The 12,931-nt window shown below is 31.0% G+C and overlaps 1 protein-coding gene across 2 annotated transcripts in view; it reads left to right on the top strand.

The window, feature by feature from the left end:
• The first annotated feature begins 546 nt into the window (after positions 1-546).
• The window catches only part of LOC125852527 (proteinase inhibitor 1), a 38,130-nt gene continuing 25,745 nt past the window's right edge, over positions 547-12,931 (top strand). The window contains exons 1-3 of one of the 2 annotated variants that reach the window (XM_049532258.1): positions 564-700; positions 1,190-1,267; positions 1,686-2,012. In XM_049532258.1, the coding sequence (XP_049388215.1) occupies positions 652-700; positions 1,190-1,267; positions 1,686-1,882 (324 nt within the window). In that variant the 5' untranslated portion in view covers positions 564-651 and the 3' untranslated portion in view covers positions 1,883-2,012. Of the gene's footprint in view, positions 701-1,189; positions 1,268-1,685; positions 2,013-12,931 lie in introns of those variants that run through there. The other variant, XM_049532257.1, reaches the window with a different exon arrangement.

Genomic DNA, 12,931 nt, shown 5'->3' on the forward strand with positions numbered 1-12,931 from the left:
TAAAGACCCACCCAAATTTTTAAAAATTCCTACAACTCATCAGTAACCCAATTATTTCATTCAATTTTTCAATCTAAAAGCCCTAAGACCCTTCTCGACCCTCTTACACTTCTTGGCATATGTAGCAATTTAGTATCATGTAGTGCTTATGTTATTTAGGTACTTTGGCAACCATTGAAAGCTAGCTTATGTTAGTTAGGTACTTTGTCAAGTAATTTTCAATGTAATTTTATTGCTTATTTTTATTATTTTGGTACATTGTCAACCACTAAAGCTCGACCATGGCAGTCGGTAAGAACAAGCGAATTTCCAAAGGCAAGAAGGGTCGAGAAGTATATGATGTGTCCCCCACACACTATCCAATTTATAATATACCAATTAGTGGTATTAGTGTATATGATGTGTCCCCCACACACTATACGTGAATTAAATTTTCACTGTCCCTCCTCACTTCTCATATGTAATTAAAAATATAACAAAACATAATAATTTTTTCCTTTATCTTCAAATTGTTCAACATGTGGTTGTTAACACCACTAGTATATAGTACCTCACTAGTCACTAAAATGAAGGCAACCTCTGCCTATAAATTTATATGATGCACTCACACAAATTTACTCAATTCCTTCTACTCTTTACAACTAAAAGAAAATGGAGTTAAAGTTTGCTCACATCATTGTTTTCTTTCTTCTTGCAACTTGTTAGTACCCCCCTCCTCTCCCTCTCTCTCTCTCTCTATATATATATATATATATATTGCAAGAATATTATTAGAGTTGTAAATGATTTATATTTCTTTTGCGATATGGGGGTTGAGGCTCTGTGTGTGGAGGGTGGGGGGGGGGGGGGGGGGGGGGGNTACCTTATAGTACTATATATACATAAAAAAAAAATAGTTTGATCTTGTAAATATAATGTGACTAACCGGCAAAGCAGGCTCGAAAGGGCGACTTGTTCAATGACTTTGTCGATTGACATCCTTTTGCTGAAAAATTACATTATTTAGTGAAAATGTTGACTCTCTTAGTGAAAATGTAGATATTGACTCTCTTAGTGATAATGTTGGCTCTGCCAGAGTTCGGATGAATCTCCTTCTACCCAAAAAATTTTAGGCGTCATAATTTTCTGATAATCTAACTTGAAATGAGATATACACTAATTGCTATTGAAATGTTTTTTTTTTTGGCAGCCTTTGAAACTCTCATGGCACGAAAAGAAAGTGATGGAGCAGAAGTCATAGAACTTCTAAAGGAATTTCAATGCAAAGGTCAAGTTCTTTTAAAGGAATTTGCTTTTTTAGCTTCTCAAAAAAGAGTTTTTCTACTATTAAAAACACTTGTTTTTTTTTTAAATCCTTGACCAAACACTTCAATTCTCTAAAATATACTTTTTTAAATAAGAAGTCATTGTTGACTTTTCTGAGATTTGGCCAAACAAGATGTAGATTATTCAAACTCCGGAAAATTTTATTAGTTCAGTTGGTTAATTACCTAAAATTTTATATTATTAATAACGATTTAATTCTCCACCTTAAAATCTCTTCCGCTACTCTCATTTTTTTAAAAAAGTATATATCATGATTCAACTTGATGTCTGCTATTATAATAACACATATAGAGTATATTATTCTTGTTCTTAATTTCTTTCTCTCATTATAATTAATTATTATGTGTATATATATGTAGGAAAACTAAGGTGGCCAGAACTTATTGGTGTACCAACAAAGCTTGCTAAGGGGATAATTGAGAAGGAAAATTCACTCATAAGTAATGTTCATATATTATTGAATGGTTCTCCAGTCACATTGGATCTTCGTTGTGATCGAGTTCGTCTTTTTGATAACATCTTGGGTTATGTTGTAAACATACCTGTGGTTGGTTAATTAATGGATTATTATGGAAGTAATTAAGCAGCCACATGTCAAAAATAATAAGGGTTAATGTCTGTTGATTATAATGTTTCCATGTACTCTTACTATAAATAATGAAATAAATAAGTGTGGCTTAATTAAATCCTTTTACATATTGTGCATTACTTTGGCTGTTTCAATTTGTTTGTATGATTTTGATTCGACACATAATTCCAGAAAGTAAACTAGGGTTTTAATTCTTGTGGTTGAATAGAAAATATGTGGAATGTATCAAAAATGATATTTAATCTTGTAATTTTATACATTTCAGGTAGAAAATTAAAATTAAAAGAGTTATCATAAAAGAAAAAAATATTTTTTCTAAACAAAGTAAGAAATAAAGTAAACAAACAAATTAAAACGGAGAGAGTATTTGGCTTAATTGAATAATCTCATGACCAAACGGCTAAATCTCATGGGAGTCTTTCTTCAAAGATATTCAAAGTTTATTATTTATCAATAAAAACTAAAATTTTATGGTATATAAACTATAATTTTCCAATTAAGAGTATTTGTTAGGCGTTATTCCTTCACTGTTTCTTTTTTTTTTTCCCTGTTATTTTGTCAGTTTGTATTTGTGTTTTCTTGTTTGTAAAGTGTATATATTTTCAAGTAAGATTTAACCTTAAAATATTGGGTTCTCATAATTCCAAAAATCAATTGCTCTGTATCTCTATTTAAGATTTTAACATCTTTGGGACCATATATTTAATTAATGTGTGGTAACTAGGATTGAATTGTAATTGTCAAACTAGTCCCCCCACTCCCCACTCCCCACTCCCTCCCCATCACACCCCAAAAATTAAAAATAAAAGGTGACAATATGTTATACTTTCTTTGGAACAAATTAAGAAGGTTGAGGGACCAATAGTAAACAAAAGTATCATTATAGGTGTGGAAAGATAAATATGTATTCATCTTTAATGAAAAGTTTTTAATTTATGCATTGCATATATAAGAAAACTCCTCAGTATAAATTTTTATTAATTGAACTCCAAAGCGAATATCAACTATCGAATAAAAAACTTTTAAAAAGTAAATAAAAATAATGATACACAATTGAGAAGAATATGAAATCTAGCTAGCCTTGTTATAAAATAAAGAAGTCAAATTGCCAATAAATTAATTAAGGTTTTTTTGGTTCCCTCTATTTTGAGGCAATTTTATTGAGTTTTGTTTAAAAAAAAAAAAAATGAAAGAAGTTTCTGTTTTAGAATTTTGAACTACTCCCTCCATTCACTTTTACTTGTCACTTTTGACATATCAAGAAAAGACAATAATTTTTTTTTTCCATATTTTACCTTCAACATTAAATACTTATTTTTCAAAACATCATTTAGTTGGGTTAGTTTGGTAAAATACCTATATCAATAATTATTTTATTAATGAATGTGACAAATCAAAGTGTGAAAAGTAAAAGTGAACAAAGGGAGTACTTTAAAAGAATTTTATTTCATTTAAATCCAAAAGTTTATTTAAACAAGAGTATTCCCCATTTAAAAGACAATAATAAAAACTCAGCATAATGCTCTAACCTTTATATTTCCAATTTCTAAGGAGGAAAATGATTTCCTAAGCCTTTGTTTTTTTGGTAAAGAAGAAATTTTTTCATTAAGCATAATCAAGATCTTCTATGTTATTTTTTAGTAATCTCCCTTTACAAAAACCATAAAATAAATTAGAAAATATTTATAAACGACTATAAAATTAAATCTCCCATTTCATTCTTGTCGAATTCATAATTTACAAAAAGTAGAATCAATGGACAGTGGATGTCCCCCACATATTACGTTTGAATTCAATTTTTCCTATCCTCCTTCACATTCTGTGTGTAATTTTTTTTAAAAAAAATAGTTATGTCCTAATTAGTGGCTTTAAAGGAAAAGACCATTTTGTCCATTATCTACAAATTGTCAAACATGTATCCATGAACACATATAATATTGAGAAAATCAATGTCCTCGATGTATTTATCATTCAAAAATTATTCCAATATACCAACGAATATGGATGAACAAGTAAAAATAAATTGTAACGACCTGATTTTCCTTGTTATGGAAAAGTCAATGGAGAAAGAATTGAGGTCAGAAAAACTTTTTCATAGTAACTTGAAATTTTCTAACCTAGTCCAGAATTGGACAAAATCGGAGTCATCAAGGTGTAGAGAAATTTGGTAACAAATGAGAGATCTATTAATGAATATGATTACATGAGTGAATAGTTAAGACGTTAAGGATCCCGTACGACTTTACGGAATTGAATTCGGGCGAGTAGAACTTTCGAAATCGATCTTGGCGTAATGGGTATTTTCTAAGCGTCGTTAGTTAGAGGTGTGTTGTGAAATGGGAATTTTGGAATTCTTGAATCAACTCTCTGTCTCGAGAATGCCGCTTTGGCGCTGGAATTCGCCGCTTTGGCGGGGCCGCTGCAGCGGGATGAGGGTCGTTGTGGCGGGCTCGACGCGACTTAAGGTCGTTAATAAACTCCTAGACGACCTTATTATGCACTTTTTTTTATTTTTGGAGCTAAGGAACGAACCCCAGGTGACTCCTACACGTTTTTCACCATTCTTGAGGCTAAAGATAAGCTTTTCACTCCCCGAATCTATTTTTTGATCCATAGAACGTAATATAATGGGTGAATATTGATGGGGGAGAGGGTTTGTTATGTGATTTATGGTGGAAGAAACCCTAATTTGGGTATGGGGATTTAGGGTTTGGTCTAGGGTTATTGAGTTTGTTATAATTCGGATAATTAGACCTTTGAATGTTGATCATTGCGTATAAATTATTGGTTTTAGACCACGAACAAGCGGGAAGAATCCGGAAAGGGAAGATTCAAGTGCCTTAGGGGATTCAAGCTTGGATTCGAGGTAGGTGATGGTTGTGATTTCATGTTGGTGTGATATATGTTAATTTGTAATTGCTTCATTATAATGTATGTATGTATGCGAATGTTGCATTATTGATCACCCTAATCGTGAATAAGGATAATTGAATAATTATATGTCATGAATCACCTCTTGTTGTATGATTGTGAGAATATACATGGTGATTGTGATTGTGGTTTGTTGAATGGGCGGGTGTCACGATCCGACACACTAACTGGATCGGTTTCTACGTTCCAACATAATTATGGGATCGGTTGCCACATTTCGGCATAAATATGGGATCGGTTGCCACGTTTCGGCATAAACATGAGATCGGGTACTACGAACCGGTATGCTAACGGGTTGGGTTTGGGTTCCATGAGAGGACCATTGAATTGTGTTGTGTATCTACTTGTGATAATTACGTTCATATCTAATGATGATTGATACTGGAAGACTGTATGTTGCTCTAAATTGATATAATCGTGATATGTGAGAATCGTGAAACTGTTTGTTGTTCGTAATAGTTGACTAATATTGTATATGTTCGGTATATGCCTGTTTTATAATGATTGTAGTTACTTGCATGTGTTTCACCTATTGGGATAGCCGCGTGATCCTACAAATACACTGTGGTTGTGTACTGATACTGCACTTGCTTGTTCTTTGTTGAGTACAGGGCATCTTCAAGCGTCTATTGATAGACCTCAGCTAGGTGACTGTTAAGCGTGATCGGATTCAAGGGTGAGCCAGTTCTTTTAGGCTGCTATGGATCTTTCTTGTTTAAGTGCACTCTTTTCGAACTCAGACTATTTGTTTAAGGTGTTTGTTTAGTTTCGGGGTTGTACCCCTTGTTCTTAGACTGTACGTTAGTAGAGTTTTGGTACAATGACTTTCAGGTTCTATGGGTTGAATTTCCGCATTGTTAGCTTATTAATGTTAGACTTTTGTTAGAGTTTATGGGAACTCTATTTCTTTCCTTAGTATTTTTCTTGCTTTTGTGTACTTAAATGCCTTAGTTTTGTGGTTTAATTGCTTGGTTTGAGTTATAGTAGTGGTTCTCCCATCGAAGGGTTAGTGTGGGTGTCAATCACGACGGTCTGAGTCGTGACATAAATAGAGAAATTAAATAATACTAGTTGATTTGGCTGTGTTTTTTCAAAAAGGAGAATAAAATCCCCAAAAGGGAATTGGGCTCGTTAGCCAATAATTGCATATTTGAACCATTTGACTGACAATAGAGTCAAACTTTTTACATAATAGATAAAATTACTCCATATAAAATAAAGATATATTTAATCCTTTTTCCATTTCCTTAAAAAGTTCACAAAATAGGTTCACTTTCTATCGGTATAAAAAAAATCTCGAATATAATCATAAAATTTAAATATTTTTCACTCAAATAGTGATCATTAAGTTTGAGGGTTGCTCTATTCTAGTCCTTGTATATTAAAAATATAACTTTTTTTACCCAAATTCTTCTTCTTCTTTTTTTGGTTTAAAAGAAATTCCTCTTATTAATTTATTATAAAAATACAAAAGAAGAAACAATTTTATCAATTACATAATAAAATATGAGAAATGTCTAAAGAGTTAATGCATGGTTGGTATATTGGATTCACACGCAACTAAATAAATTGAAAGGCAGAATAATTAGGAGCAATATATCAATATAAAAAATACTTACAATTATAACACTTTTATTATGTGTTTTATATACTGACAAAATTACTCATGAATAAGAACATGTCATTGGGGGACCATACCAATTTTACTTTTGGTATCATCTCTTTTTTAGTTTTTTCTTTATGTTTCCTTCCATCAATTCCATCACAATAAAAAATTTAAAAATTTAGCTATGAAATTATTTTTAATTTGTCATTAAATAGCTGATAATAAATATTTCTTATGATAATGTCATTAGATAAAATAATTGTTATAAGATATCAAATACGCTCTCCGCCTCAAGTTAAATTTAGCTATTCGAGTGTCAAGTTATGAAAACTTTAACTTACATTTTAAAAGAATATTTTTTCATTATATTGACATGAGAAGAAGTGCATTATATAATACTTTTTTAACATTAAAAAAGGGTTAGGGGAAGTAATAAACTACACATTGTACTTATTAATTTTTTAATAAACATGACTTATACTTAAATAACACTTATTTTAGAGGAAAGAAAATAGTACAATTGAATCTGGATGAGCGAAAATTGTAAACATAAAGAGTATGTATAAATGCATGCATGATTGAAAGGTATAATAATTAAAAACAATATATCAATATCAAGTACCGACAAAATGACTAATGAATAAAAACATTTTATAGTGGACCATCTTTTTTTTTTTATAAAAAAATATCCCTTTCTTTTTCTCCTTTTGTTTTTCTTTTTTCAAGCACCAACTTGATAAACAATGAGAATTGTTAGTGTTATAAAAAGAATAAGAATGATTTTGTTTATTATATTTTAATTAAAAAATGATAAATATATCACTGGACTATCATAAATAATATGCTAATACCCTACGTTATATTTTAAGGTTTGTATATACTCTTATCGTTCTAAAGTATATAAAAAAATTAAAATTAAAATAATAATTTATTTAACTCTCAAACTTAGAAAATCATCACATATTGAGATGGGAGAGTAAAATAATCTTTGGTTACATTAGCTTAAATTTTGTGGCATTAGATTTCGTATTCTTTTATGAGAAAACGAGTTTCTTATGAATCAAACCTTTTTTTTTACGCAGTTTTTAAAATATATAAATTTTATATCAAAAAATTTAATTTTTTTATATCCAAATGATGCCACATAAATGCATTGAGATAAATGAAATATTTTTTACGTGTAAATTAGCATACAAAAATCATAAAACATGAAAATCAAGTAAAACGAAACTTTCTATATTCCTTTGCACAAGAATAATAAGAACTTATACAATCGATCACGATTTGAGAACTAATTTATGTAATTACTGTTAATGTGGTATTTTAATAATTTAAGAATTCACATTTTTTGCATGGCCACATAGATGTTGGTTTATCGCCGTTGGTGCACTTTTCATATATGTTACATTATGATGGATGAATTGGCAGTTGATTGTTGCCATTGAAAATAATTATTACTGCATTACTATTCAGCATTACTCCAAATGGAGTTATTAGTGTATATGTTACAATTTTCTTGGTGCATGCATCAACTCCCAAGCCGTTGGTGGCCTAAGTGTCACTTTATTTTCATTCTGTATTCCTCCATTATACCTTATAACATATGTAATTCCTGAGAGTATTATCTTCATTATTTAGTACCCCATTATCTTCCTATTTATTTCTAGGATGACTTCTTCTACTATAAATAGTGGTGGTATTCATTTGTTTTACATATAAGAAAATATAGAGTGCATAAAGTTTGTTAAAAAAAAAAAGATAGTTCTTATTAGTTGAAGGGAGGTGTTCTTTTTGTGGGGCTTTGGACTCAACTCTTGTCCAGAGTTGTTGAGTTATCTTTCGTGAATAGGCTGTTGTATCCTGGATGGGACAAGTCAAGAAGGACTACTGCTGGACCAGTGAAAAACATTTATTGTAGTGGGCTTGAATCTCCTTAAAGAGAGCGAGATATCCGCGCCTCAGCCTGAAGAGATTTATTTCTTCATTTTTATTTTCAATTGTAATCTTGTAATTCTGCTATTTTCACTACTAGAAAAACTCAAATTACATGGGGATTTTCTTGGAAATTTTGAAGCAAAATCTGCAGGTATCAAAGTTTGTTGCAGATTTTCCTGCCAATCAAAATCCATTGGAAATAAACTCCTAGTTAATTATTACCTGCGGATTTTTAAAATCCCCAAATATGTTATCTGAGGATATTAATTTCGCATGTAATTTACCTACAAATATTAATTTCACATGTAATTTACCTACGAATTTTTTCACAAGAAATTCTAAAAATTCGCAAGCAAGTTTTGGTAAAATTTGTGAGATGAGAAGGGATTAATTATTTTATTCTCTTTTGTTTTCTCTATATTTCATTTGTTTTTCCTTGTTCTATTTATGCTATTTGTTTTCTCTATATTTAATTTGTTTATCCCCAATTTAATTAATTTAATAGTGCCTCTATTTGTTTTCTCTATATTTAATTTATTTTTCTCCCCAATTTAATTAATTTAATAGTGCACACATACTATTTAGTCAACCCTAAACTAATTACTAGTACTTATTATTTAGGTTCCTAATTTAATTCCTAAAAGATCGAGAAATTAATTACTAATCACGTTAGGAGGAAGCCTTATAACGCTGAACTTTTTATCCTCATCCATCGATGTGGTATAAAATCAGTGATTCACAAAATTACATTTTAATTTTTTTTCCAATTTATCTTCAATAAATCAATGTGTTAAAATATTTATTTATTCTCTATTTCGAATATGTGTAAATAAAGTATTTCATCGAGTTCAAATTACATTCTTTTAATATACGTAAATAAAGTATTTCCTTCGTCTCATGTGTCATCTTGAGATCCAAACATATTTTTCTTTGACCGTAATTTCTTGATATATTTTTTAAATATATTTGAATTAATTATTATTATTTATAGTACTTTTATGTAGTTTTCAAATATGTAAATTTTATAAAATAATTAATAATATATGATAATTGGTAAAATTGTTTCACCAGTTTTAACCACATTAATTAACAGAGTGTTTCAAAACAAAAAAAAAAACACTTATCGGTACAAATATATTCCCATAATTTCCAATTAAAGCAATCCAACTAATTCGCAATGACAAGACCTTGAGTAATTTCCCTTGTATGTAATTTTTGGGTAAAGTCTCATTAAATAAATCCATATCTAAATTCGTAGAAACAAACTCCCAAGTAATTCTCTAACATAAAAAAGTTTAATTTTTTAATATTCCCAACTAAATTCGTAGGTAGTTTTACTTGGAGATTTTTCTGCCAAAATAATAAAGAAATTTATTTTTGTTCATTACTTGTGAATTTACCTACAAAAATATTACGTGCAAATTAATTTCCCCAACTAATTCTCCAAGAAATATTTTTGCGCCAAATTTACCTGCGAATTTTCCTTGAAAAAAATTTACGCAGGTAAAATATTGCATAGCTTAGGAATTTTATAATTTTGCATATAAATTCGTAGGAAATTCCTGCGGATAGAATTCCCAGGTAAAATTCCCAAGTAATTTGTAGTTTTCTTGTAGTGTTTGTAATTTTTCACTAACAATTTTAAGGAGATTCAGTAATGGCTACAATTGAACAAATCGCGGATGTCAAGATGGGAGACCTTAACAAGCCATTTCGTTTCAATGGTAACCATTTCAAGAGATGGAAGGGTAAAGTACTTTTCTACTTAAGTCTTCTCAATGTTTCTTATGTGTTAACTGAGAAGAATCATAATAAAGTTGATGACACCTCCATGGATGATGATGAACTTATTTCTCATCATGAGAAAGTGGAAAAGTACGATGGTGAAGAGGCAAAGGGCTAAGATGCACTTTTACAAAAAGAAGAGAGCAACATCACAACAAAGGTAAATTTAATTACTTCAAATAATGCTACTCTTGAAACTCACAAAATACTTCTTTGAAGCCTAAGAAGAATTTGTTTTAAGAAAAATAATAGTAGACCTCCCAAGAAAAATAATGGTGAAAATAACCAAGCACAAAATCAACAAGTTCAAGATAAGGGACCGTGTTTTGTTTGTGGCAAGAGTGGGCATATTGCTCGATTTTACAGATTCCGAAAACATGGACCTAACCATCAGGCAAACGTTACCAAAGAACCTTTTGTGGCGGTGATTCATGATTGAGAGTGTTGATGGATGGTGGGATGATTCTGGTGCAAACCGTTATGTCTGTTATGACAAAGACTGGTTTAAAAAATATACTCATTTTGAGGAGCCCAAAATCATCATGCTTGGTGATTCTCACACAACTCAAGTGCTTGGAACGGGAGATGTCGAATTGTGTTTTACTTCTGGAAGGGTATTAACTTTGAAAGATGTACTTTATACTCCTTCCATGAGAAAAAAATTGATGTCTAGTTTTCTTCTTAATAAAGCAGGCTTTAAACAGATTATTGAACCTAATCAAATAATATGTCATTGTGAAGAAGGGTATTTTTGTGGGAAAGGGGTATGCTTGTGATGGGATGTTCAAATTGAATGTTGAAAAGAATAAAGTTTCTACTTCTGTTTATATGCTTTCTTCTACCAATTTTTGACATGCTCGTTTGTGTCATATTAATGATCGTTATGTTGGAATCATGAGTAGTTTAGTACTAATCCCAATGGTTAAAAAGAATTTTGAAAAGTGTGAGGCTTGTAGTAAAGCCAAAATCACTAGAAGGCCTCGTTTTCAAGTTGAAAGAAAAACTGATTTGTTAGAATTAGTTCATACTGATATTTGTGAACTTGGTGAAATTTTAACTCGTGGAGGTAATAGATATTTTATCACTTTCATTGATGATTTTTATAACTTTACATATGTTTACTTGAAGAAAAATAAAAGAGATGCTTTTGAAAATTTCAAAACTTATCTCCATGAGGTTGAAAATCAGCTTGGAAGAAAAATAAAAAGAATTAGAAGTGGTAAAGGCCGTGAGTATGAGTCAAATGAGTTTAATTCTTTTGTTAGATCATTGAGAATAATTCATGAAACTACTCCTCCTTATTCTCCTTCATCTAATGGTGTAGCGGAAAGGAAAAATAGAATTTTGGTTGAATTGACTAATGCCATGCTTATTGAGTCACATGCACCTTTAAATTTTTGGGGTGAAGCTATTTTGACTGCTTGTTATGTGTTGAATCGTGTGTCTTATAAAAAGTCTAAATTGACACCTTTTGAGTTGTGGAAAGTCACAAGCCAAGTTTGGGATTGTCTAGCCTTTGTGAGGCTAATGGATCCTGAGATTACAAAGTTGGGTAAGAAAGTTACTACTTGTGTTTTTCTTGGTTATGCTTCAAATAGTACAACCTATAGATTTTTTAATCTTGAAGATAATATTATAATTGAATCAGGTGATGCTATTTTTCATGAAAATAAATTTTCATTTGATTCTAAAAATAGTGGGGGTCAAAGGATTGAACAAAATATTTTGTCACTACCTAGTTCTTCTACTTCTACTTTGAAAAATAAAGAAATTAATGATTTTGAGTCAAAAAGAAGTAAAAGAGCTAGAGTAGAAAAATATTTTGGTCCTGATTTTTATGTGTTTAATGTTGGAGATGACCCTCTCACTTTGAAAGAAGCATTATCTTCACATGATTCTATATTTTGGAAAGAGGCTATAACTGATGAAATGGAATCACTAATTTCTAATAAAACTTGGAAGTTAGTTGATTTATCACCGGGTTGTAAAACTATTGGTTGCAAATGGGTCTTACGAAAAAAGTTGAAACCGAATGGATCAATTGATAAATATAAGGTTAGGCTAGTTGCAAAAGGTTTTAAACAACTAGAAGACCTAGAATTTTTTGATACCTTTTCTCCGGTAACAAGAATTACATCTATAAGACTTTTGATTGCTATGACTGCAATTTTTAATTTGCAAATTCATCAAATGGATGTAAAAACTGCTTTTTTAAATGGGGACCTAACTGAGAAAATTTATGTCACGACCCGATTTATCAAGTCATGATGGCACCTACTATAACCCACCAGCAGGTAAGCCAACCCGTAACCCGGAACAACAAGTAATGGGTCTGAGGGTAGAAATTAACCAAGAGTAGGCAAATAATAATAATATAAACAGGCGGAAGCACCCAAAACATATATACAAATAAAGATCCCTCCCAGAACCTGGAAGTCACTAGTACAGAGCTACTACAAAATGAGTACAAGTCCCAAAACTGGACAACAAAGACTAGACTGTCTCGAAAGGAAAAAGACAAGTCTATATATACAGATGGAGACTGAAATAGTACAGAACGCCGTGTGCTCACCCCCGTCTCCGAATAAGTCTACTCCAAGCTCGATCAACGCTGGCTACTAGTGCTCGGACCTGCATCACAAAATAGATGCAGAGCGTAGCATGAGTACCAAAACAACAGGTACCCAGTAGGCATCATCGGCTGACTGAGCAAGATAAGCAAAAGTAAACTGAAATGCGAATAAAGGGTCACATCAAGT

Source organism: Solanum stenotomum, unplaced genomic scaffold (assembly GCF_019186545.1).
Source record: "Solanum stenotomum isolate F172 unplaced genomic scaffold, ASM1918654v1 scaffold36528, whole genome shotgun sequence".
NCBI classification, from domain to species: Eukaryota; Viridiplantae; Streptophyta; class Magnoliopsida; order Solanales; family Solanaceae; genus Solanum; species Solanum stenotomum.